General features: G+C 39.9%; 2 protein-coding genes and 1 long non-coding RNA gene across 7 annotated transcripts in view; 2 read left to right on the forward strand and 1 right to left on the reverse strand.

The window, feature by feature from the left end:
* LOC141369998 (uncharacterized) overlaps positions 1-20,524 on the forward strand; it is a 105,264-nt gene extending 84,740 nt beyond the window's left edge. Inside the window, exons 2-3 of one of the 2 annotated variants that reach the window (XR_012373624.1) lie at positions 17,545-17,671; positions 18,291-20,524. This is a non-coding gene — a long non-coding RNA (uncharacterized lncRNA). Of the gene's footprint in view, positions 1-12,072; positions 12,203-17,544; positions 17,672-18,290 lie in introns of those variants that run through there. The other variant, XR_012373623.1, reaches the window with a different exon arrangement.
* SPPL2A (signal peptide peptidase like 2A) overlaps positions 1-20,657 on the reverse strand; it is a 155,757-nt gene extending 135,100 nt beyond the window's left edge. The window contains exons 1-2 of the mRNA XM_073876986.1: positions 20,520-20,657; positions 126-228 (exon numbers count right to left, since the gene is read on the reverse strand). The gene's annotated coding sequence lies outside the window, so the exon portion shown is untranslated. The remainder of the gene's footprint in view (positions 1-125; positions 229-20,519) is intronic.
* A 1,547-nt stretch (positions 20,658-22,204) lies between these two features.
* Positions 22,205-24,612, forward strand: part of AP4E1 (adaptor related protein complex 4 subunit epsilon 1) — a 55,527-nt gene continuing 53,119 nt past the window's right edge. For 2 of the 4 annotated variants that reach the window (XM_073876983.1, XM_025883788.2), the window contains exons 1-2: positions 22,233-22,473; positions 24,361-24,432. In XM_073876983.1, the coding sequence (XP_073733084.1) occupies positions 22,324-22,473; positions 24,361-24,432 (222 nt within the window). In that variant the 5' untranslated portion in view covers positions 22,233-22,323. Of the gene's footprint in view, positions 22,474-22,687; positions 22,767-24,360; positions 24,433-24,612 lie in introns of those variants that run through there. The other 2 variants (XM_025883784.2, XM_073876984.1) reach the window with 2 other exon arrangements.

Raw genomic sequence — 24,612 nt, forward strand, 5'->3', positions numbered from 1 at the left:
AAGAGACGCCACTTTGAAAACCAGTCTCTTCAGTTGTAGGCAAAAGCAGTGTACATCTACAAAGGCAAGAAAAACCCGGGTTAGTTAGCACTTTGGGCTGAGTCTTCCCAAAGCCTCTTTCTTACCCTGACTGCAGGCTTCTTCCCGAAGGAAATGACTTGTTGGAGTGGGATTTACTCGAGGCTCCCTGCTGACCTCTGTTGAATACTTCTGCCTCAGGTTTACACCCTGGAAACAAGGAGAGTTCCTGTGACAAGAGACCTGCAGAAACAAACAACCTAGAAAAAGTCTCTCTTTGTCTTAGGCATTACACACTTTGGACAGACTGACCGTTTGACCTTGTTTATTTTCCACAGCGGCTCAAAAGGTGTATCTTGGCCCAATCAACTTTTGTGTGAAATGAAAAATAAATAGTATGAATTTAGCTCACTAGAGCTTTGGCCTTAGCCAAACGAAAGAAATACCTGCAGCTTCCTTTTGCAAGTAGCAACTTATTTTAGCATTTTCCCTCTTCAGACTAAAGCCCTTGGTAGAAACCAACGTTACAGACCAAGCCCACACAAAACCCTCAGATTTTAGTCATATGTCTCACAGGATGTTACATCATTTCTTAGTTTACCGAACGGAAACAATGGCACGCTCAAAATGACTAACTTGAGGAGAGGATAATGAAAGGACTATTTACAAAGGTAAACAGGGTTTGGGGGGAAGCAACAAGGGATTGGATAGTATCCCAGGGTGAGTAGCTGCAAGCAAAGGAAAGGGAGTACAGCAGTTAGTTACAGCAGTGGTTCTCAAATTTTGTGTGCATCAGAATCTTCTGGAGGGCTTGTTAAAACATAGATTGCTGGGCCTTAGCCTGGAGCTTCTGCTTCAGTAGGTTTGGGGTAGGACTAGAGTAACTATTTTTCACACATTCTCTGGTGATGGCAATGCTGCTGGTCTGGGGAAAAACTGTGGAGAAGGCTTAAGCTGTGCCCTTCATAGAGAGGTGCAGCCAACCTGAAGAGACCCAGCTGGGAGGATACTGGGGAATCTGATCCAGGCAGCTGAACCACCCTCTCTCCAATTCCCTCTGTAGTTCCACTTCAGTTAAACTCAACAGGCAGCCAACAGGCCAGGGAGCCCATTGATGTTCAGAAAGTTCAGCTTTCAGAACATGGATCAGATTGGAGAGTGGATCTGGAGGAGTAAATGGAAAATATCCAGCTCTTCCACCCCAAAATATCTTTAAATAACTTATCCTCACCATTTTTTCATATGATCTTGTATTTCCATCGTACTTTCCAGTGTACATATAACATTCATATATATGATGTAATGATTCTCACAGTAACCCTCAGGGTAGGTGGGAATGATATTTATGCTCATTTACAAATAAGGTAACTGAGGCTCAAAATTGGTGAAGGCTGAACATCTGATAAGAGCTGGGATTTCTTTTTTTTTTTTAATATTTTATTTATTTATTTGAGAGAGAGAATGAGACAGAGTACACGAGAGGGGGTGAGGTCAGAGGGAGAAGCAGACTCCCTGCTGAGCTGGGAGCCCGATGCGGGACTCGATCCCGGGCCTCCAAGATCATGACCCGAGCCGAAGGCAGTTGCTTAACCAACTGAGCCACCCAGGCACCCAAGAGCTGGGATTTCAATACAAGTTTTCTAGGTCCTAATTTGGGGCTCTTGCCACCACTTCACACTTTAGCCATGAGAGAATTTGGCAGTGATGCTGGTGTCCCCACTCCAGGCTCTTGGAAAGCTGTCCGTTCATCCCTCACTGCCCCACGTGCAAGCCCCTCAAGCTGCACTCTCTTCTGGGAGAGGTGGCCTCCCTTCCTGACTGAGGAGCTCACCCCTTGCTCAAGGGCATATAGTAAATTTAGTCTCCTGCTAGAGTCATTTCTTTGGGTTATTCACTGGTTTTCAAACTTTTCAGGGGCAGGGTTACTCAAAGTCTTGATTTGGAGGCTTTAAAGAAGACAATAAACTGCAGCTCTTACCCCCTTTGTGTTCAGAAGCTTTTGAGAAATAAACACACAAATTAGACATATTGAGAGAAAAGTGTTGGCTTTGATGGGAGTGAGGCCAAAGTGGAGGAGCCACACATCAGGGCTTACAACCACACTTCTTATTACTCTATCCTAGACTTCTGTGTGTTTGGGACTCAGGGTGGGGATGCACTTGTCTGGTGGGCAGCCTGTTTCCAGGACAAGGTGCAGAAAGAGCTGAGCATGCTCAGTTCCTTCCCCAGTGCCACAGTCAGGTAAGTCAGTCCTTCCTTGGGGAGAACTGGGGGAGGATAAGCAGGAAGGCAAATGCTCTTCATAATTTTGAAGAAGTGGAAGTTTCTATTTTATGTAGCTGGGAGAGGGAGAAAATGGCTTCCCCCAGTAATGATGCCCTTTAAGAATCTTGCTCTTAGCACTGTGTAAGAACAACTGATGTAAATAATTCTGTCATATGATCTAGGTACAGTATTTTTTAAAGACTTGACTCTCATTAGTACATTATATGGCCTCAGGCCTCAACATACTCTCACTTCTTTGGTATGCTACTTTTGTTTCCTTTAACTAGATTCATTTCTGATCCCTTGATCATTTTCTACAATGCTCTGGACCAGAGCCTGCTTGAATACTGAGAAAGTTCCCATGGTTTCCTTCTGAGAAGATCCCTGCTTATCAAATCTAGAGCCTATCTCTCTTCCTTGTCCAGGATCGGGTAGACTATTGGGAAAAGTCCTTACAGAGGTTTCCTGGGAACTGGAGTTTTAAAACAAGTGCCCGTGGGAAAATATTCTTCAACTACCGAAGGCACTCTGTTTTTGCCTTGACTTATTTCTTAAGTTCTTTGGGGAAAAGAAAGTATTACAGGTCAAATCTTTTTACAAGTGCCACTGGACTGTCCAAATGTATGGTATGGATTAGAATTTTGTTTCATTGACTATGACCTGAATTAGGTGAGATATAAGCTGGGCTGTGGAGGACTCTCTTAAATAGAGGTTTTCATTGCAAAGGTACTTGTAGAGGAATTTACCTGGTAAACACCAGATCTCTTCTAGCTAAAAAAAAATGTTTTTACCAGACTGATTCCGACTGGGGAGCAGGAGTGGGAAAACACTGTGGACACAGTCAGCTGGCTAGTGGTCAAGGCAGAGGAAAGAAAACACAGGGAAAGGTCTGTGTGAAATATGAATCTGAGTCACGGAGGGAGAGGAAGAAAATAGCATGTGTCATTCTGAAAAAGCTCCTCTTAGGGCAGTTTCTTTTGGCTGTAATCACTGCCTCTCCCCTGGAGAGAGTCACAGGGCCTCTCTTGGCTCTTCCTGCCACATTTTCAGACTTAAAAGGAAGCCACCTTCAGGCAAATTCCCTCTCCCTCCCTCTTCGTAAGAAAATAAAAGAAAATTGAGAGTCCTGGTCTCTGAAGAACCTGGGTCAGGTTTTCAATGAACTCAGGAGAGGGCCCTGCCTTCAGGGATTGGAAAGGTCTGCAGTCACACTGAGATTTGCTCCTCTGGTGCCCCCTTGAGTATGAGGGTGGAACTGTGTTCTTTAAAGTTGCCTAAATCCCCACCATTGCAGTCCCCAGAACTCTACGCAGTATGTCTCCTTTTCCAGGCCTTGCCTCTCAGCCTGGAGAGTTTCCTGAACAATTTCTGGTCATTCCCAAGCGTTCTCTCTTGAGCTTTTTTTTTTTTTGGTCACTCCCTATAGGTCCTCATTAAGGTATTAATTTTTCTAAACAGATTCGTTTCTCTTTCCATTTCTGCATGCATCTCTGGTCACTAAGTCCCAGAAAGATCCTGTAGCAAACTGTCCATCAGTAACGGACAAGCGTTTCTGAAATTCATTTAACAATTTTACAGTTTTACTGAAATATAGTTCACATACCATAAAATTCACCCACTGTAAGCATACAGCCGATGGTTTTTAGTAAATTTATAGTGCTGTGCAACAACCACTGTTACTATCTAGATTTAGACACGTCCAAAACCGCATAAGCTTCCTTCATAAGTATTTGCTGTCTATCCTCAGTTTCACCTCCAATTTCAGGCAACTATTGATCTGATTTCTGTCTCCAAAGATTTACCTTTCCTGGTCATATCATATATATGGAATCATACAATATGTCGTTTTTTTAAACTATCTTCTTTCACTTGGCATACTGTTTTCAAGGTGCATACATGTTGTAGCATGTATCAGTGCTTCATTCCTTTTTGTAGCTGAAAAATAGTCCATTACATGGACATACGACTTTGTTTACCACTTATGAGTTGATGGACATCTGGGTTGTTTCCAGCTTTTGGTTATTATGAATAACCAAATTGCTGTGAACATTTATGTACAGGTCTTTGTGTGAACATAAATTTTCATTTCTCTTGGGTAAATACCTAGTAGTAGAATTTCTAGGTCATATGGCAAATTTGTTTACCTTTTTAAAAAACTACCAAGCTGTTTTGCAATGTGGCTTTTCCACTTTACACTCCCACCAGCAATATATAAAGATTCCCCCACATGCTCTTCAACACTTGGTATTGTCTGTCCTTTTAATTATAGCCCTAGTGGGTGTGTAATGCTTTCTCACTGTGGTTTTAATTTGAATTCCCTAGTGACTAACAATGTTGACTATCTTTACAAGTGCTTTTTTAGCCATTCATATATCCTCTTTGGTGAAATGTGCATTTCCTCATTTTTTAATTGGATTGTTACTCTTCTCATAACTAAGTTATAAGAGTTCTTTGTGTATTTTGGATGGAACTCCTTTACCAGATATATAATTTGTAAATATTTTCTTTTTTTTAAAAGATTTTATTTATTTATTTGAGAGAGCGAGAGCACATGAGAAGGGGGAGGGTCAGAGGGAGAAGCAGACTCCCTGCCGAGCAAGGAGCCTGATATGGGACTCCATCCAGGGACTCCAGGATCATGACCTGAGCAGAAGGCAGTTGCTTAACCAACTGAGCCCCCCAGGCGCCCTGTAAATATTTTCTTGTAGTCTGTGTCTTAGCTTTTGAACTTATTAAGAGTTTCTTTTGAAGCCAAAAGTTGTCACTTTGATGAAGTCCAATTTATCAATTTTGTTCTGTGGATTGCACTTTTGATGTCATATTTAAGAACTCTGCCTACACATGAAAAAGTGCTCAACATCGCTCGGCATCAGGGAAATCCAAATCAAAACCTCAATGAGATAACCACCTCACACCAGTCAGAATGGCTAAAATTAACAAGTCAGGAAACGACAGATGTTGGCAGGGATGCAGAGAAAGGGGAACCCTCCTATACTGTTGGTGGGAATGCAAGCTGATGCAACCACTCTGGAAAACAGTATGGTGGTTCCTCAAACAGTTGAAAATAGAGCTACCATACGATCCAGCAATTGCACTACTGGGTATTTACCCCAAAGATACAAATGTAGGGCTCCAAAGGGGTATGTGCACCCCAATGTTTATAGCAGCAATGTCCACAATAGCCAAACTGTGGAAAGAGCCAAGATGTCCATCGACAGATGAATGGATAAAGAAGATGTGGTATATACACACAATGGAATATTATGCAGCCATCAAAAGGAATGAGATCTTGCCATTTGCAACGACATGGATGGAACTGGAGGCTGTTATGCTGAGTGAAATAAGTCAATCAGAGAAAGACATGTATCATATGACCTCACTGATATGAGGAATTCTTAATCTCAGGAAACAAACTGAGGGTTGCTGGAGTGGTGGGGGGTGGGAGGGATGGGGTGGCTGGGTGATAGACATTGGGGACGGTATGTGCTATGGTGAGTGCTGTGAATTGTGCAAGACTGTTGAATCACAGATCTGTACCTCTGAAACAAATAATGCAATATATGTTAAGAAAAAAAAGAAGAAGATAGCAGGAGGGGAAGAATGAAGGGGGGTAAATCGGAGGGGGAGACGAACCATGAGAGATGATGGACTCTGAAAAACAAACTGAAGGTTCTAGAGGAGAGGAGTGTGGGGGGATGGGTTAGCCTGGTGATGGGTATTAAAGAGGGCACGTTCTGCGTAGAGCTCTGGGTGTTATGCACAAACAATGAATCATGGAACACTACTTCAAAAACTAATGATGTAATGTATGGTGATTAACATAACAAGAAAAAAATTTAAAGAAAAAAAAAGAACTCTGCCTAGCCCAAGGTCATGAAGAATTTATCCTATGTTTTCTTCTATAACTTTTATAGTTTTACATTTACATTTAGATCTAAGATCCATTTTGAGTTAATTTTTGGGTATGGTGTGAGGTAAAGGTCTAATTTAATTTTTTTCTTTTTGCATATGGAGATCAAATTGTCCCAGCATCATTTGTTGAAGACTGTCCTTTCTCCATTGCACTGTCTTAGCTACTTCACTGAAATTGGCCATAGGGGCGTTTGGGTGGCACAGTTGGTTAAGTGTCTGACTCTTGGTTTCGGTTCAGGTCACGATCTCAGGGTGGTGAGATCGACTCCCATGCCAGGCTATGAGCTCAATGCGGAGTCTGCTTAAGTTTTTCTCTCCCTCTGCCCTCCACACCCATGCTCTCTCTCTCTCAAATAAATAAATCTTTAAAAAAATCAATTAACCATAAATGTAAGAATTTATTTCTGACTCTCAATCCTGTTCCATTAATACATATGTTCCATAATATATATTGCCTGTTTTTACACCAATATCACACTGTCTTGATTACTGTAGGTTTATAGTAAGTTTTGAAATTGGCTATTGTAAGTCATCCAGCTTTGTTGTTCTTTTTTGAAAATTGTTTTGGATATTCTATATAAAATTTAAGATCAGCTTGCTGTTTGCACCAAAGGCTGTAGTAGTTTTGCATAGAATCTATATATCAGTTTAGGGAGAATTGCAATTTTAACAATATTGATTCTTTCTAATCCATTAACATGGAATCCATTCACTTAGATCACAAAATTGAAGGGAGAAATACAGAGCCACAATAATAGTTGGAGACTTCAATATCCATTTTCCATAATGGATAGAAATCAGAAAGAGGATGAATAATGAAATAGAGGTCTTGAACAACACTATACACCAATTAGAACTAACAGACATATACAGGATACTCTACCCAACAACAGCAGAATATACATTCTTCTCAAATGCAGATGAAAGTCTCTAGGACGAGTATATATTAGGCCACAACACAAATCTTAATACATTTAAAAAGGCTGAAATTACACGCACATGCAAAGTATCTTTTCTGATCATAATAGAATGAAACTAGAAATCAGTAACAGAAGGAAAACCAGAAATAGGCAGGAAATTAAACAACATACTCTTAACCGATAGGTCACAGAAGAAGTCACAAAGGTGGTTAGAAAATATCTCGAGATAAATAAAAATAAAAACACAACATATCAAAACTTCTCAGATGCAGCAAAATTGTTCTAAGAGGGAAATTTATAACTGTAACCACATACATTAAAGAAGGAAAAGGATTTCAAATCAATAATCTAACTGTAAATATTAAGGGCCTAGAAAAAGAAAACTAAACCCAAAGCTAACAGAAGAAAGGAAATAATAAAGATTTGAGCAGCGAAAGATGCAATGAGGAATAGAAAAACAATAGAGGAGGAACACCTGGCTGGCTCAGTTGTTAGAGCATGCAACTCTTAATCTCGGGATTGTGAGTTTGAGCCCCATGTTGGGTGTAGGGATTACTTAAAAAAAAAACAAATCTTTTAAAAAAAAGAAAAAGAATAGAGATATCAACAAAACTAAAATTTATTCTTTAAAAAGATTAACAAACAAAATTGACAAATCTTTAACTGGATTAAGAAAAAAAGAGAGAAGACCTAAATAACTAAAATCAGAAATGAAAAAAGGGACATTACAACTGATACCACAGAAATAAAAGGAATTATAGCAGTCCCCGCCCCCCCATCTGTGGTTTCCCTTTCTGCAGTTTCAGGTACCTGTGGTTAACTGTTGTCCAGAAACAGATGATCCTTCTGACATATCATCAGAAAGTCAGTGGTAGCCTAATGCTACATCACAGTATCTACGTTATTCACCACTCTTCATCCCATCATGTAGGCATTTTATCATCTCACATCATCACAAGAAGAGGGTGAGTACAGTACAATATTTTGAGAGACAGAGGGAGAGAGACCACATTCACAAAATTTTTATTACAGTATATTGTTTTAATTGTCCTATTTTATTATTAGTTTTTGCAGTTAATTTCTTTTTATTTATTTATTTTTTTAAGATTTTATTTATTCATTTGAGACACAGAGATACAGAGAGAGAGAGAGAGAGAGAGAGAGAGAGAGCACAAGGAGGGGGAGAAGCAGAGGGAGAGGAAGAAGCAGGTTCCCTGCTGAGCCAGGGGCCCGATGTGGGGCTTGATCCCAGGACCCTGGGATCGTGACCTGAGTCAAACGCAGACGCTTAACCATCTGGGCCACCTAGCTAGCGCCCCTGCAGTTAATTTCTTAGTGTGCCCCCAGTGTATAAATTAAGCTTGCCATAGATATGCATGTATAGGAAAAAACATATTATATATAGAGTTTGGTACTCTCTGTGGTTTGAGGCATCCACTATGGGTTTTGGAGAGTATCCGCCAGAGATAAGGAGGGGATTGCTGTGTAATAGAATACTATGAACAACTGTATGCCAACGAATTGGGTAATGCAGAAAAAATGGATATATTCCTAATAATACACAATCTACCAAAATTGAATCATGAAGAAATAGAAAATCTGAATAGATCCATAATTATTAGGGAGACTGAATCAGTAATCCAAAACCTCCCAACAAAGAAAAGCCGAGGACCATATGGCTACACTGGTGAATCTACCAAACATTTAAAGAAGAATGAACACCAATCCTCTTCAAACTCTTCCAAAAAACTGAAGAGGAGGGAACACATCTAAATTCTATGAAGCTAGCATTATCCTTATACTAAAGTCAGACAGACACTACAAGAAAACTGCAGGCTAACATCCCTTATGAATACTGATGCAAAAACTTTGACAAAATACTATCAAACAGAATACAATAGCACATTAAAAGGATTATACACCATGACCAAGTGGGATTTATTTCTGGAATGTAAGGATGATTCAACACACAAAACTCAATCAGTGCAATATATCACATTAACAAAATGAAGGAAATAGCTCATTCAGATTTATAATATAATTAAGAATATGTTGGATTCACGTCTGGCATTTTGCTATTTGTTCTCTATATATCACATCTTTTTCTTTTTTTGTTCTTCTGTTCCTCTTTTATTGTCTTTTATGTTTAATAAATATTTTTTATCTTATTTTAATTCCTATGTTAATTTTTTACTATATTTTTTTGAGTTATTTTTTAAGTGGTTACTCTAGGAACTATAGTATGCATCTTAATGTATCACAATCTGCTTCAGATTAATAATAACTGGAATAATACTAATCCAGTAAAATATAGAAATTTTGCTCCAATGTAGTTCCACTATTGCTCCTTCATGTTATTATTATCATACATACTACATCTGTACATGTTCTAAACCCATCAATACAGTGTTATGATTTACTTTATACAATCTTTTGTTTTTTAAAGGAGTTCTTACCAAAAAAAGAGAGAAATATTATAGTGTTTTATATTTACTCTTATAATTACCATTTCCTGTGTTCTTCATTTCTTTGTATAGTTTGAATTAATGTCTGGTGTCATCTCCTATTAGTTTGAAGAAATTTCTACCCCCACTCTTTTTTTAAGTAAACTTTATACCCAGTGTGGGGCTTGGACTCACAACCCCAAGATTAAGAGTCATATGCTCTACTAACTGAGCCAGCCAGGCACCCCTGAAGAAATTTCTTTAATATTTCTTCTAAGGCAAGTCTACTAACAACAAATTCTTTGATTATCTTGAAATGTCTTTATTTCACTTTCTTTTTTTTAAACAGTAAAAAGAATACAGATCTATTTAATATAAGTTTTACATAACACAGGAGTCTTCATAAGGAAATGAAGACCTTCATTTTGATTTTTAAAGACCAGTTTTGCTAAATATATAATTCTTGATTTTTCAGTTCTGAAAATATTATACCACTGTCTTCTGGCTGCCATTGTTTCTGATGAGAAGTCAGCTATTCATTGAATTGGTTTTCCCTTTTATTTTATTTTTTTTCTAAAGATTTTATTTATTTATTTGACAGAGAGATAGCAAGAGCAGGAACACAAGCAGGGGGAGAAGGAGAAGCAGGCTTCCCCCGACGTGGGACTCGATCCCAGGACCCTGGGATCATGACCTGAGCCACAGGCAGATGCTTAATGACTGAGCCACCCAGGTGCCCTGGTTTTCCCTTTTAAATGAGAATTGTTTTTCATTTGTTGTTTTGAATGTTTTTCTCTTTGTATTTTTTATCAAATGGGAGAAATCTTCAGCCATTATTTCTTTAAGTATTTATTCTAACTACCCTACCCCCTTTTCTCTCTCTTCTTCTGGGACTCCCATTACCTTTATGTTGATATACTTGATGGTATCTCACAGGTCGCTGAGGCTGTTTCTTTTTCTTCATTCTTTTTTCTCTCAGTTTTAAAGATTGAATAATTTCTTTTAATCTACCTTCAAGTTCATTGATTACTCTTCTGCCATCTCAAATTTGTTGTTGAACTCAAGTAAATTTTCAACTATTATACTTTTCAACTTCAGAATTTACATTTGGTTCTCTTTTTAAAAATAGATTACATCTCTTTATTGAGTTATCTATTTGTTAAGTCATTGCTCTCATATATTCTTTTAATTATTTAAACATGATATCCTTGAGTTCTTTGAATGTATTTATAATAACTGCTTTGAAATCTTTGTCTGCTAAATCCAACATGTGAGCCCACTCAGAGACAGTTTCTATCAACTGCTTTTTTCCCTGAGTATACATCATATTTTCCTGCTTCTCATAATTTTGTTGTTGAAAGCTGGACATTCTATTTTTTTTATTATTTTTTAAAGTTTGTATTTAAATTCTAGTTAGTTAATATACAGTGTAGTATTAGCTTCAGGTATACAATTTACTGATTCACCACTTCCATACATCACCTGCTGCTCATCACAACAAGTGCACTCCTTAATTGCCATCACCTATGTCACCCATCCCCCCACCCCCCACTCCCCTCTGGTAACCATCAGTTTGTTCTCTATAGTTTAGAGTCAGTTTCTTGGTTTGTCTCTCTCTCTCCCCTTTCTCCCCCTATGCTCATTTGTTTTGTTTCTTAAATTACCCATATGAATGAAATCATATGCATTTGTCTTTTTCTGACTTATTTTGCTTAGCATTATACTCACTAGTTCCATCCATGTCACTGCAAATGGCAAGATTTCACTCTTTTTTATGGCTGAGTAATATCCCATTGTATATAAATACCACATCTTCTTGATCAATTCATCAGTTGATGGACACTTAGGCTGTTTCCATATTTGGGCTATTGTAGTTGTGCTGCTATAAACACAGAGGTGCATGTATCCCTTCGTAGTAGTATTTTTGTTTTCTTTCGCTAAATACCTAATGGTGCAATTGCTCGGTCATAGGGTAGTTCTATTTTTAACTTTTTGAAGAACCTCCATACTGTTTTCAGAGTGGCTGCACCAGTTTGCATTCCCACCAACAGTGCAGGAGAGTTCCCCTTTCTTCACATCCGCACCAATACCTGTTGTTTCTTTTTCTTTTTTTCCCATTTGAAAGTAGTTATTTATTAACTGACCAGAGTACAAAAATAATCATGGTAGATACCTTAGCTCATCCTTCTAATAAGCCTATTGATCTGGTCTTCCCTGTCACCAGCATCTCCACCTTCTACAAAATGGGTGGTTTTTTTCTTCATTTCCCCTCATGGAGAAGATAATTTGAAGGGCCATAAAAAGTTGTTTGCTTCTTTGAAACATTTTCCAACACAATAGATATCATGAATCAGATCCTCCATGCAGATGATGCCATATTTACCAATCAATGTGTTATCTGTCAGGGCAATTCACTTCGTGTTGATTTTGCCATAACCACACTTGCAGATCAATTCATTCACTGACTTCAGGTTTGGGTACCCCCATGCTATATATGGTTCCACAATCCTTAGCACGTTAACTGAAGCCTTGCTGAGCTTAACAAAGGTGCCATTGAAGATCTGGTGAGGGTGAAGAAGCTGCAACATCTTTCAAACCTTTGGGCTCACACCACTGATACCTCTGATCCTGATAACAAATGCCAATTTGGTTTCTGCAGGTATGTAGAAGTTGCCAGCTTTTTTTTGCCATCCTCACCATTCAAATCTCAGTTCTGTATATCTACCTATATTCCTTGTGGTAATGCTTAGCTTTTTCATAGATAAGCTTCCTCCTTGCATTTCTTTTGGGCAAACTTCTTTCTTAAGGGTTTCTGGCACAGCAGGAACGTTCTTTTCCCTCTCTTCTCCACCCTCCACGGTTCCAGCTGGAAAAGAGACCTGTTGTTTCTTGTGTTGTTGATTTTAGCCATTCCGACAGGTGTGTGGTGATATCTCATTGTAGTTTTGATTTCTATTTCCCTGATGATTAGTGATGTTGAGCATCTTTTCATGTGTCTGTTGGACATCTGTATGTCTTCTTTGTAAAAATGTCTATTCATGTCTTCAGCCCATTTTTTAATGGGATTATTCATTTTTTGTGTGTTGAGTTTTATAAGTTCTTTATATATTTTGGATATTAACCCTTTATCACATATGTCATTTGCAAATATCTTCTATTTCAAAGGTTGCCTTTTAGTTTTATTGATTATTTCCTTCATTGTGCAGAAGTTTTTATTTTGATGAAGTCCCAATAGTTTATTTTTTGCTTTTGTTTCCCTTGCCTCAGGAGAGATATCTAGTAAGAAGTTGCTATGGCAGATATCAAAGAGATTACTGCCTGTGTTCTCTCTAGGATTTTAATGGTTTCATGTCTCACATTTAGGTCTTTAATCCATTTTGAATTTATTTTTTTAAAAGATTTTATTTATCTATTTATCTATTTATTTATTTATTTATTTGACAGAGAGACACAGAGAGAGAGGGAACACAAGCAGGGGGATTGGGAGAGGGAGAAGCAGGCTTCCCGCTGAGCAGAGAGCCCAATGTGGGGCTCGATCCCAGGACCCTGGGACCATGACCTGAGCCGAAGGCAGATGCTTAACGACTGAGCCACTCAGGCGTCCCTTGAATTTATTTTTTGTGTATGGTGTAAGAAAGTGGTCCAACTTCATTATTTTGCATGTTGCTGTCCAGTTTTCCCAACACCATTTGTTGAGGAGACTGTCTTTCTCCCCATTGCATATTCTTTCCTGTTTTGTTGAAGATTAATTGACCATGTAGTTGTAGGTTCATTTCTAGGTTTTCTATTCTGTTCCATTGATCTGTGTGCCTATTTTTGTGCTAGTACCAAACTGTTTTGATCACTACAGCTTTATAATATAACTTGAAGTCCAAAATTGTGATGCCTCCAGGAAAGCTGGACATTTTAGATAAAATTCTGTAGCAAATCTGGTTTCTGATTTCTAGCCCCAGTGATAGTTGTTGCTGTTTTCCCCTTTGCTTGTTTGTTTTTTTTAAACTTGCCTGGACTAAACCTGTGGCTGTCTCCCTCACATTGTGTGCTTACTGATGTCTCTGGCTTTTTAGCGGTCATCCTGTACCTGCATAGCTTAGTGGTTAGTCCAGGATTCATCAGAGGTTGTGCTCAAACACACAGAGCTGGTAGGACTTGCATTCTCTGCTATTAGATATATGTGTGGTTTGGAAAGAACTTTCACATTTTAGGCAGTTTTCACATCTGCTTAACTTTTACTTTCCAACAGGACCTGTTATGTTTCCTCTGTGTACATGCAGCCTCTGGTTGGCCAGTGATGGATGGAGAGCCACTATCTATGACTATCTTTTTCCTGATCTCTCTTTTATATTACTGGCTAATCCTTGATCCATTGCTTACCCCAATCAGGACCGCAACCTCAGGCCAGCAGATGCCACTGATTTTTCACATTTGTCTCCAAATTAAAAGAGGTTTTCATTACTTGCTCCACCTTGATAGATTATACCACCAATCAAACTTATAGGGCAGTGGGGCATGGAGGAGTAGCCTCTGGGACAAATGACACAGAATCCATTTTTACCTGATGTGTAGAATTTTTAAAGAATTGACACTTCTCAATTTGTATCTGATTGATTTCTAGAGCACTGAAATGGATATTTTTGATAATTTTGCTTTATACTTGTTTTCCATAGAGAGGATTTGCTTATCTCCTTTCTTCATCAATGTGAGAAATCTTGCCCTGAAATCCATTTTTATGTTAGATAAAACTCTGTTTATCAAGCAGGTATTTATGAGATACTAGCTTGTTGGTTGGTAAAAAATCTGTTTCATAGGTTGCAAATATTTGGGAAATGTTGAGTTAAACAAAATTAAATGGGGTTCTTTATTATAGGACTTCACAGGGTCATGAATATGCCAAGATACATTGCACATCTCTAAGAGCGGGGCTGTGAGTAGAATAATAGTATGAAGCATTTTCCAGTTAATTTAGCCACAGAATACCTTTTACAATGAATTTCTTTTAACAAGTTAAGAAACACTGGTAAATGTTAGGACAAATGAACTGCTTAGACTTTAGGACAAATTTAGGGATTAGTTTTAATGGAGATGGTCATCAATGGGTACTTTATATTCCCACAGATTATTGCCAGTAGTGGGGAACTAATAACCAGATGTTCTTCTAGTGTGTCTTTTTTCTCATAATTCTTTCTCTGATTCTGCTTTAATCCCTGACACTCTCAGCTCCCACAAATCCCATTTCTGAGGCAAACGCATTTAATCTACCTTGACAGAGAAGGTAGAGTTGGGACCTGGACGGACCTCTGAGTTCCTAGTTCCTTGCTTCCTTCCTAAAAAGGTTTTAATTTTCCTTATGATTATAAAAGTAATATATAATCATTTTTAAAAATTCAATAAATACCAAAAAGCATAAAGAAAAATATACAGAGTAATCATAATTCCACTATCCTAGGCAACCACCTTTAACACTTGGGTATTTATATGTCCAAATATTTTTCTATATACACCCTTTAAGAAATGTAAAATGAATACTTATTAAGTGTCAGGAATTGTGCCAGGTGCTAGGAAAATGGTGGTAAACACTTAATTCCTGCCTTCAAGTTGCATTTAGTCTAGTGGGGAGAAAGACATTAAATAAATCCAGCAAATAATTCTATATTTACAAATTGTGGTAAGTGTGAGATTGACATGTATTTTGTCAAAGATAGACTCAAACCATACATACATTTTTTTTTTTTAAGAGAGAAATCGGGGGAAGAACAGAGGGCGAGGGAGAGAGAGAATCCCAAGCAGGCTCCACACAGGGCTCAATTTCACGACTCTGAGATCATGACCTGAGCTGAAATCAAGAGTCCGATGTTTAACCAACTGAGCTATCCAGGCACCTCCATACATACATATGTTTTATAACCTGTTTTCTTCACTTACATCAATGGATCATGAATATTTTCCCATGACAATAAATATATATTCTGTACTAGAATTGAGAATAAGAAAAACATGCTCCTATCTCTGAGGGTTTGGTTCTAACTGGGGAGAGAGACATATAAATAGATCATTTCAATTCAATTTTAGTAGGGGTTGTATAAGGTACAAACATGGGGCAGGGAAGGCTTCATAGGGGAAGTGACTGCCTGAGTAGTGTTTTAAAGGATAAATAGAAATTTTCTAGTTAAGAGTAGAAGAATATACCAAGCAGTCAGCATGTGCAAAAACATGAAAGTTAAAAGCGTGGCATACTTAGAGAACCGATGGCAGCTTGATATTGCTAAAACAAAAAAATGCTAACCTAAGCCTAGTAGGAGAGAATGCCAGAGAGGCAGGCAATGGGAAAGCTACCAAGGCCTATGTCCCCTGGTAAGGAGTTTGCATTTATCCACCTGACTATTTTGAACTGAGAATAACATGATCAGATTTCTGAGATAGAAAGCTCTCTCTGAAGGGTTGGCTGAAAAGAGAAGAAATTGGTGATAGTGGGTGACTAATTAGAATATTTTCACAATAATCCAGGACAGAGACAGTGGCAAGGAAAACGGAGCAATTGGAGGTGTATTAACCATGTTATTAGGGGTAAATGGAAGCAAATTAGCTGGAGTAGGAAATCAGAATAATTGGTGAGAGCTGACAAGAGCTTTGCAGGGAAAACATGACCAGATGCTAAACTCAAGAGCAAAGGGATGAAGAAAGCTAACTGAAGTTTAGAAGTTGAGGAACTTAGGAATAGGAATAGCATAGACTAGACTCCCCTGGAGCCTAGGGGAGAGTCTGGCTGAGGACACAGGGGAGATCTGGAGCCATGGACATTTGCATGTCCTTGGAACTCCCCTTTCACGTGGTTGCCAGACACATTCCCTGGACAGCATGACAACCTTGCAGTAAGTGAGCATGAACAACTGTTGTTTGTCTTTAATAGTCCCATTAAGTGAAGGCAAAAATTTTTGGGAAAATGTTCTATGAAAGAATGATTCCCTGGAGATACATCTTGAGAAGAAGTGGGCTGAATTCTGTGGTCATGCGGTAGAATCTAAGATTTTTGGAGTGAAAGCTAACATGTATGTATAATATATTTCTGAAGAAATAGATTGTAGCAGTTGTTTCTAGGGAAGGGAAGTGGGCAGCTGGGAGATGGGAAGAGAGGAAGATTTTTCTCAGTACCTTTTGTACATTTTGAGTTTTGAGTGAAGGGAATTTAACATCTATTCAAAACAAAAGTTTTTAAAAAGGAAGCTGAGGAAATGCAGAAGAAAAACATTACCTTTTCACACATCTGTATGTATTTCCAAGTGACACAGTCCTGCTTGGAAAGTGGTGGGGCTGCTGATATTCATGTGAGGAATAAACTAGTTTGCCCCACTGCAGTCTTAGGACCACCATACCTTCTTAAAATGTACTGAGACATTTCTCTGCCCTATTTTCACCTCAATGAGAGCCGCCTTCCTCCCTGACTGGAAGAAGAGAGGAAATCCACTTCTAGAGGGTTTAATAGGTTCAATCCCTGTCATTCTGAGTGAAATTACCTGGGATAAAGGTGGAGATGGGAAAAGGAGAACAAAGAGCCCATATTTAGAGAAAAAATGGACAGTCTAAAATTACAAGCTTCAAAGAGAACATCCATATCCCTTTCATTTCATGGCAGGACTTGGAGCCAGAGTCTCCGAACAGGAAGCCACAGGCAACCTCTTCATTGTCAATCCATAAAAATAAGGGGAAAATGCTCCAAGCTCAAAGTCTAGAGCTAGGACTGCAATTTCAGTTCTGCCCCTAAGGTTGTGTGACCTTGGTCAAGTGGCTTCCACAGCCTATGTATCAGTATCCTTTTCTGCAATATTAGGTGATTGGATGCGTGGATGACATCCAAATTTCTTCCAATTTCCACATCCTATAATTCTAAATCTTAGCAAGTCTTGCTATATAATTCTGTAGCTTTTCCTACCAGGCATTTCACTTCTGGCTTTTGACATTTGTTTCTTACCTCTATTATCAACTTCTAGCTTTGCAAGATGGAACCTAGAGGAGGAATGGTAGAAATTGGTGGGGCTTCAACAATCTTTGTGCCTGGATCACACACTGGGTAGAAAGCTCTGGAAGTTGTTCCAGCAACTTCTCCTTCATAATCAGGTCAGTTGGAGATAATTTTGTCTTTTTCCCAAATTTCTCTCTTTCTAAGAACTCTTCTGTCTTCTTCTCTTGCAACCATTCATTTTACCCCTAAACTCCTTTTCTGTTCATTGGCCTGTACTCATGTTATCAATTGACGTGACTGAATAATACATATAATTACTTCAATAAATAATCGAGTACCTACCATGTACTAGATAGTTTTCAAACTTTTTGGTCTTAGGACCCCCTCTGCATGTTTGAAAGTTATCAGGGAACTCCAAAAGCTTTTGTTTATATGGGTTATATCTATATATATTTACTAAATTAAAAAATAAAACTGAGAAAAGTTTGAACTATTAATTTTAAAATAGCAAAAAATAGACCCATTATATGTTAATAACATTAAAAATGAAAAACAGCTATATATTCAGAACAAAAAAATTAGGGAGAGGAATGGCACTGTTTCACAATTTTGCAAATCTCTTTACTGTCAGGCTTAACATAAAACAGCTGGATTCTCATGCCTGGTTCTTTATTTAATCTGTTGCTTTGGGGTTTGTATTAGTTTCCTGGGGTTGCTGTAACAAATTACCACAAACTTGACTGCTCAAAACAACAGAAATATGTTCTTTTGCAGTTCTGGGGCCGGAAGTCCTACATCGGTTTCACTGGGCCACAATCAAGGTGTGGCAGGGAAGTGCTCCCTCCAGAGGCTCCAGAGGGAACTTCTCTCCTTGCCCCTTCCAAAATCTGGTGGCTGCTAACATTCCTTCATTTGGAAGGAATGAAGCCAGGCTCTTCCCCTATCTCTGCATCAACTGCTCTTTTGTGTGTGCTGGCTAATCTCCTCATGCTTCTTTTTTATAAGGACATTTATGATGGCATGTAGGCTTCATTGGAATAATCCAGGATAATCTCTTTATCTCAAGATCCTTAACCCAGTCCCACCAGCACAAGATTCACTATTCACCGGTTTCAAGACTAGGATGTGGACATACCCTTGGGAGCCATTATCAGCCGACAACAGGTTATTTTGTTTGATGTTTATGAAGAAAATCTGGTCTCACACAGATACGCAGTTTGGGGAAAAAGAGAGTATTTTTATTGCCTTTTCAAATAATTGTGGATATTCTTCTTTAGTACAACACCAAAATTCAACAAGAAATAGTCTCTTAAAGGTTTGTTGCAATGTGGAATTTGAAAACATATCAGTGAATTTTTCTCATGGGTTACATTAAAATCATTGGGCTTTAGGCACTTTAAATGGATCTTTCATCCATTCATAATTTTATAATATCATGCACTGATCATTTGGAAGATACTGGTTCACTGAGTTATACAGATCTTCCAAATGCAGACACATTTAATTATATATGTTCAAAAAATAACATTCATTAATACCACCTCCAATCTTAACAAAACAGTTCTCACATATTGGGAAATTATCAAACTCCTGGTGGTAGAAACACATTCTTCAAAACTGTAATTTTCATATGGAAGCTTAAATTTTATCAGTGGCAACAAATTCAGTTATTTTCCTTCAAGTGACAGACTTGCTGTTCATTTTCAAGAAAGCTACTGTTTGTTAATAAATGAAGAAAAGTGCCTGGTTCAGCTTTCAAGTCAAACAAGTTCACAAGTGCTTTTCCTTGAGGAACCCTGGTTGTGCATCAGAACTGCTTGATGTGTACTTCCCGTTTTGTCACACACTGTATTTAAAAGGAATGTACTGGGATGCCTGGGTGGCTCAGTCGTTGGGCATATGCCTTCAGCTCAGGTCATGATCCCTGGGTCCCGGGATCAAGCCCCCCACATCGGGCTCCCTGCTCCGCGGAGAGCCTGCTTCTCCCTCTCCCACTGCCTTTGTTCCCTCTCTTGCTCTCTCTCTGTCAAATAAATAAATACAATCTTAAAAAAAAAAATAAAAGGAATGTACTGAGAGGTCGAGATTTAACAAAATTAAGAATTCTTATTGCTTTATTAAAGATATTCTAAGGTAAACTGGCTTTCCCCCTCCCCCAATGGGAGTGTAGGGTGGTGAAGAGTACAATTTGCAGCCTCTGCCTTGATTTGTGCCAAGGTGCCCGCAGTTTTGCCCAATTTTGCTTTCATACCATTAGTGCAAATATCAGCACAGTTGTTCCAGGATAAACTTACTTTAAAAAATTGGTCAGTGCTCTATTTCAGCACTACTTGTGTTTATTGCCAAGCATTTTATAAAAGATCTTCAAGTATTAGTGCTGACACTGGAAAGACACAAGCAAAGCAACAAGCCTAGCTTACATCACATCTATGTTTATATAATTTTTTTGTCCATCTTCAAGGAAATATAATTTTGCAGATGAGATGTTATCACAGTCTTTACATTTGCAACTAAATTTCTTTCTTTTTTTTTTTTTTAAGATTTTATTTATTTATTTGACAGCAAGAGAGGGAACACAAGCAGGGGGAGTGGGAGAGGGAGAAGCAGGCTTTCCACGGAGCAGGGAGCCTGATGCAGGGCTCGATCCCAGGACCCTGGGATCATGATCTGAGCCGAAGGCAGACGTTTAACCGACTGAGCCACCCAGGTGCCCCGTAACTAAATTTCTAATTTGTTGAGCTATTGCATCTATGGAAAGTAGCTTGGCCATGATTTCTTTGACGGATTTTTCATCCAGGAGGCATTTCCTGAGTAACGTACAGGCTTTATTAGTCTCTCAGTTATCATTTGCCCTTTTGCAGCCAGTGCAACACAATAATTTAACCTGTACGATGCTTCAGTGGGTTTTTCATTTCTAGTTTGAAAAGTGGTAACAAAAACGCTCTGACTTTTAAAGAGCCTACAGTGTTTAAAACATTTAATTCCCTTTCCTTTCTTACTTACAGTTTTGCCCAGAAACTTCCCTTTATTTGAGTCAGAGAATCCTCTGATATTGAGGTCAATGTCACATTTTTCAGCATCTTTAGATGTGGGAAGATTGAGAAAGCAAGTCTTCTAATCTCCTTTTTGTAAGCCAACGAAAGAACCTAAAGTTAAAAAGGGTAGAGACAAAATTTTATTTTGAATAAAATATTAAATTCTAAAAGAATAACAGTTTTAAGTAAAATTTAAACATCTAGAAACTTTTTCAATAAATTAAAAACTATTCTTGGAAAGCAAGTCGACAAAACGAACTTTTTTCTTGCGTTTCTTCATAGGTGTAAGGACAGTTTAGGGATTTCTAAAAGCCATTTACTGGATGATTGACAGGGTTACAGAGATTAGGTATAAGGGAAGATAGCTTGTAAGAACACACTAGAGGGGCACCTGGGTGGCTCAGTTGGTTAGGCGACTGCCTTCGGCTCGGGTCATGATCCTGGAGTCCCGGGATCGAGTCCCGCATCGGGCTCCCTGCTCGGCAGGGAGTCTGCTTCTCCCTCTGACCCTCTTCCCTCTCGTGCTTTCTATCTCTCATTCTCTCTCTCTCTCTCTGAAATAAATAAATAAAATCTTTAAAAAAAAAAAAAGAACACACTAGAAGTACTAAGGAGAAACAGTTAATCTCTGAGAGCGCACATGTTTATACCCTAAGCCTTAGAAGGGTTCCAGAAAACAGAGGAGTACTCAAGCACACATTTCACCAGCCAACAAAGCTCTTAAGTCAACTATCCTCTTGAAAACTTCTCTGTATACTCCTTAAAGGATGAGAGCGAAAACAGCAAACAACATTTAAGTAGTATTAGGCATGTAGCTTTGACTTCGTGGATCCCCTGGAAGGGACCCAGAGACCCTCAGAGGTCACCAGACCGCATTTTGAGAACCACTGTACTAGATTCTGTTCTAGGTAGAAGCTGGGGTAACAGCAATAGATAAACTATCCCCTCCACAGGGGGATGAGGTATTTCTGTAGTGGCCGCCGTGATCAGCTCTGAAATGACAAAGAACGGAGCGCTGGGAGCGGGAAGGGCAGGAACACCTGTCCTCGTCTGCCGGGCAGTCGGCCGGGGCGGGGGGGGGGGGGGCCTCGCGACCACTTCCTTCCCCTTCCCGACTGCGTCTCCAAATCCCCGGAGAAGAGGGGTGGTCAGGAAGCGGCAGTGACCGCGACACCCCGGCGTGAGGAAGCCGCAGGACAGCCGCGCTCTCATTCGACACCGCCGGTGGAACCAGCTCCCTCAGGGCCCGAGGCGCGTGGCGCTGGGGGCCCGCGCCGTCCCGCCCCTCGGGGTGCGGGTGGGGGGAGGTGGGGGCGGATTGCCCGCAGTCCCGCAGCCTGGGAGTGGAGGCCGAATGGGGGCCAGCAATGTGCGCCTCCCGATGCGGTCTCGCGCGGCGCGGAGGCGGCTAAAGGGAAAGGGAGACCTTGGAGGGCGAAGCGTGAGAGGGACCGGCCCCAGCGGCTACCTTAAGAGGGACCCGGCGTGAGATGCCAGGGTTGCCATCGAACCCGGACGGTGCGGTCCTTCTCTTCCTCCCTAAGAGGTCACCACCGCGCGCCAGGCGAGCTAGCCGCCCTTCGCCGCGCGGACTCTCGCGCCCTCCGGCGGCCTCTCTTGAGAACGACACTGTCCTTGCCCACGCTGGACGCGAATAAAGATTTCTTCTTCAAACAAACAGGAAGTGTCTACGGAGGCCGGGCCGGCGGCTGGGCAGGGGCCGGGCATGAAGCCGGGCGGCGACCGGATCGAGGGCGGTGGCGGCGGCGGCGATGAGCGACATAGTGGAGAAGACGCTGACGGCGCTGCCGGGACTCTTTTTGCAGAACCAGTCGGTTGGCGGGCCCGCGGGCGTCAAGGCGTCTTTCTCCTCGCGGCTGGGCGGCCTCGTCCGCGGCATCACCGCGCTAACCTCCAAGCACGTAAGTGCTCGCCGGGCGGGGAGGTCGGGGCGCCGGGGGGGAGGCCCCCGCGCTGCGAGGCCCGAGTCCGGCGGCGAGCCTCCGGGGCCGGCCCTCCGGTGGGGCTTACGAACTGCGTGTGTGTCAGTCCGTCCCTCCGTCTGTCTGGAAGCGTCACTTTCCTTCTCGGACTGACAGCCGGGAGGCCGAGTTTCCACAGTTGGCCGTGACACTGAGTCATTATTATCTGGGGCCGGTCTCTTTAATCTTTGAGCCTCCGTGTGTTTCCTGAACGTTGAAGTGGAAAAGTACCAGTACGTATTCCATAGGTTGTTTCGAGGATTAGATGAGCCATCAAGCGAGGGAAAATACCGAGTGCTGTGGGAGTGTCAGCATTGTTTACCTTCTACAAAGTTTCTTTACAGGTTCTTTCTCTCCAGTTCTTTCACACATCGGAACACACCCCGTCCTCTGAACCTATTGTTCAACATCTTTGGGGAGCTTGAGGTTCTTACGTTAGACCAACCGGGTGGGCAAAGAAAAAGCGTTAATTCTCCCAAAATGTAAAATTTGTTATCTCACCCTCAGATGGGCTTTGAAAATGACAAAATTAGAAAGTATTAAGTTTCCACAAACTTTGATAGTTGAACGGATTGTGTAAGATACTTTGTTATGTCGTAATTTGCTCCAAAGTTAATTTATGAAAGAGGTTATGTGTTAGACACTGAGGAAAAAGAGTAAAACAAATTTTCTTTTCCCCAAGGAATTGGTCCTTCATCTTGGGCTTAAGACGGGTATAAACAATATACAATGACATATAAGAGAGAAGGAATGACAGAGAGAAGAATTTTCTTCAAAATGCCCTTGGGGTTTAAAACATTCTTTTTAAGCTGAAATAAGGTGATGCTCTGCTGGATGCTGTATTTCTGCTTCACATTCAGAAATCATTATTTATGCACATAATACTGTTTGTCTTAACATTTTGTCCTTTACTAATTTCTGTGAGATTCTGAGTGAAATATTTTTAAAAATTATTTTTGGTCTTAAATTGCATTTGAAACTGTACATAAGATATCTAAATGTGGCAGAATCTCACGAGTAGTTCTTGAGTAAGCTACCTAATGGACATCTGCTGATTCAGTGTGTAATTTAAAGATAGCATTCTGTTAGCCAAAAATGGGGCCAGTATTCAAGTGTGCGAAGGAGATGAAATACAGTGCAGGCAGTAGAAGTAATCACATTGGTGTATTTGTTGTGTGTATGAGAGAGAGATGGGAAGTGAGGCAAAGGATCTGAGGAATAAGGAGGAAAGAAGAGGGAAGAGTGTAGCTTAAGGGAAAAAGACTGATTTCTGTTTCTTCCTTCTTACCCTGTTTCTCTTTTCTATGAAGACTTTTTACTTTTATTTATTTCTTAAGATCTTTTTATTTTTAAGTTACCTCTACACCCAATGTGGGGCTCAAGCTCAGAACCCCAAGATGAAGAGTTGCATGCTCCACTGACTGAGCCAGCCAGGTGCCCTAGGACTTTTTACTCTTAAAGGGAAGGTGTGAGAACCTTATTCTGGACCAGTGCATGAAAAATGTCTTCTTTCTCTCCACCTTTAATTCAGAACAAAGCAAAGCAAAACAAAACAAAAAATATTTTCTGCTAAACTGTCCTTGAGGGGACAGTAATTAAGTGAAGGAAAGAGGAATGGTGGATTATTCTTTCCAGGAATGATTGGGAGGGTTTGGAGAAATGCCTTTAGGCTAATCTTAAGCACGTAATTTTTAGAACTGTCCTTTAAAATAACGTTTATTTTTTTTTTTGTTTAAAGTATTATGAATTATATTTTTCTTTTTAAGAAATATTGTTACAGTTTGAAAAGATCATTATTTGTCCATTTAAATACTTTCACTTTTTTAGGAGGAAGAGAAACTAATCCAGCAGGAACTGAGTAATCTGAAAGCAACTGTTTCTGCTCCTGCAACAACACTGGTAAGTTTGCATAGTCAGTGCCAGTACATTTTATATTTGAAATCTGGTCCACTGTGGAGTCTGTAGTGGCATCTAATTGATCAGTTGCTAAAATCTAGTTTATCATAGTCACAATCAGTTATGGATGGTAGCAAGTCAGACATCAGCTTAAGTTTTTTATTATTGACTGGCTCTACCATA

Source organism: Callorhinus ursinus, unplaced genomic scaffold (genome assembly GCF_003265705.2).
Source record: "Callorhinus ursinus isolate GAN/ISIS: 27379988/994484 unplaced genomic scaffold, GSC_fseal_2.0 scaffold25, whole genome shotgun sequence".
Taxonomy (NCBI): domain Eukaryota; kingdom Metazoa; phylum Chordata; class Mammalia; order Carnivora; family Otariidae; genus Callorhinus; species Callorhinus ursinus.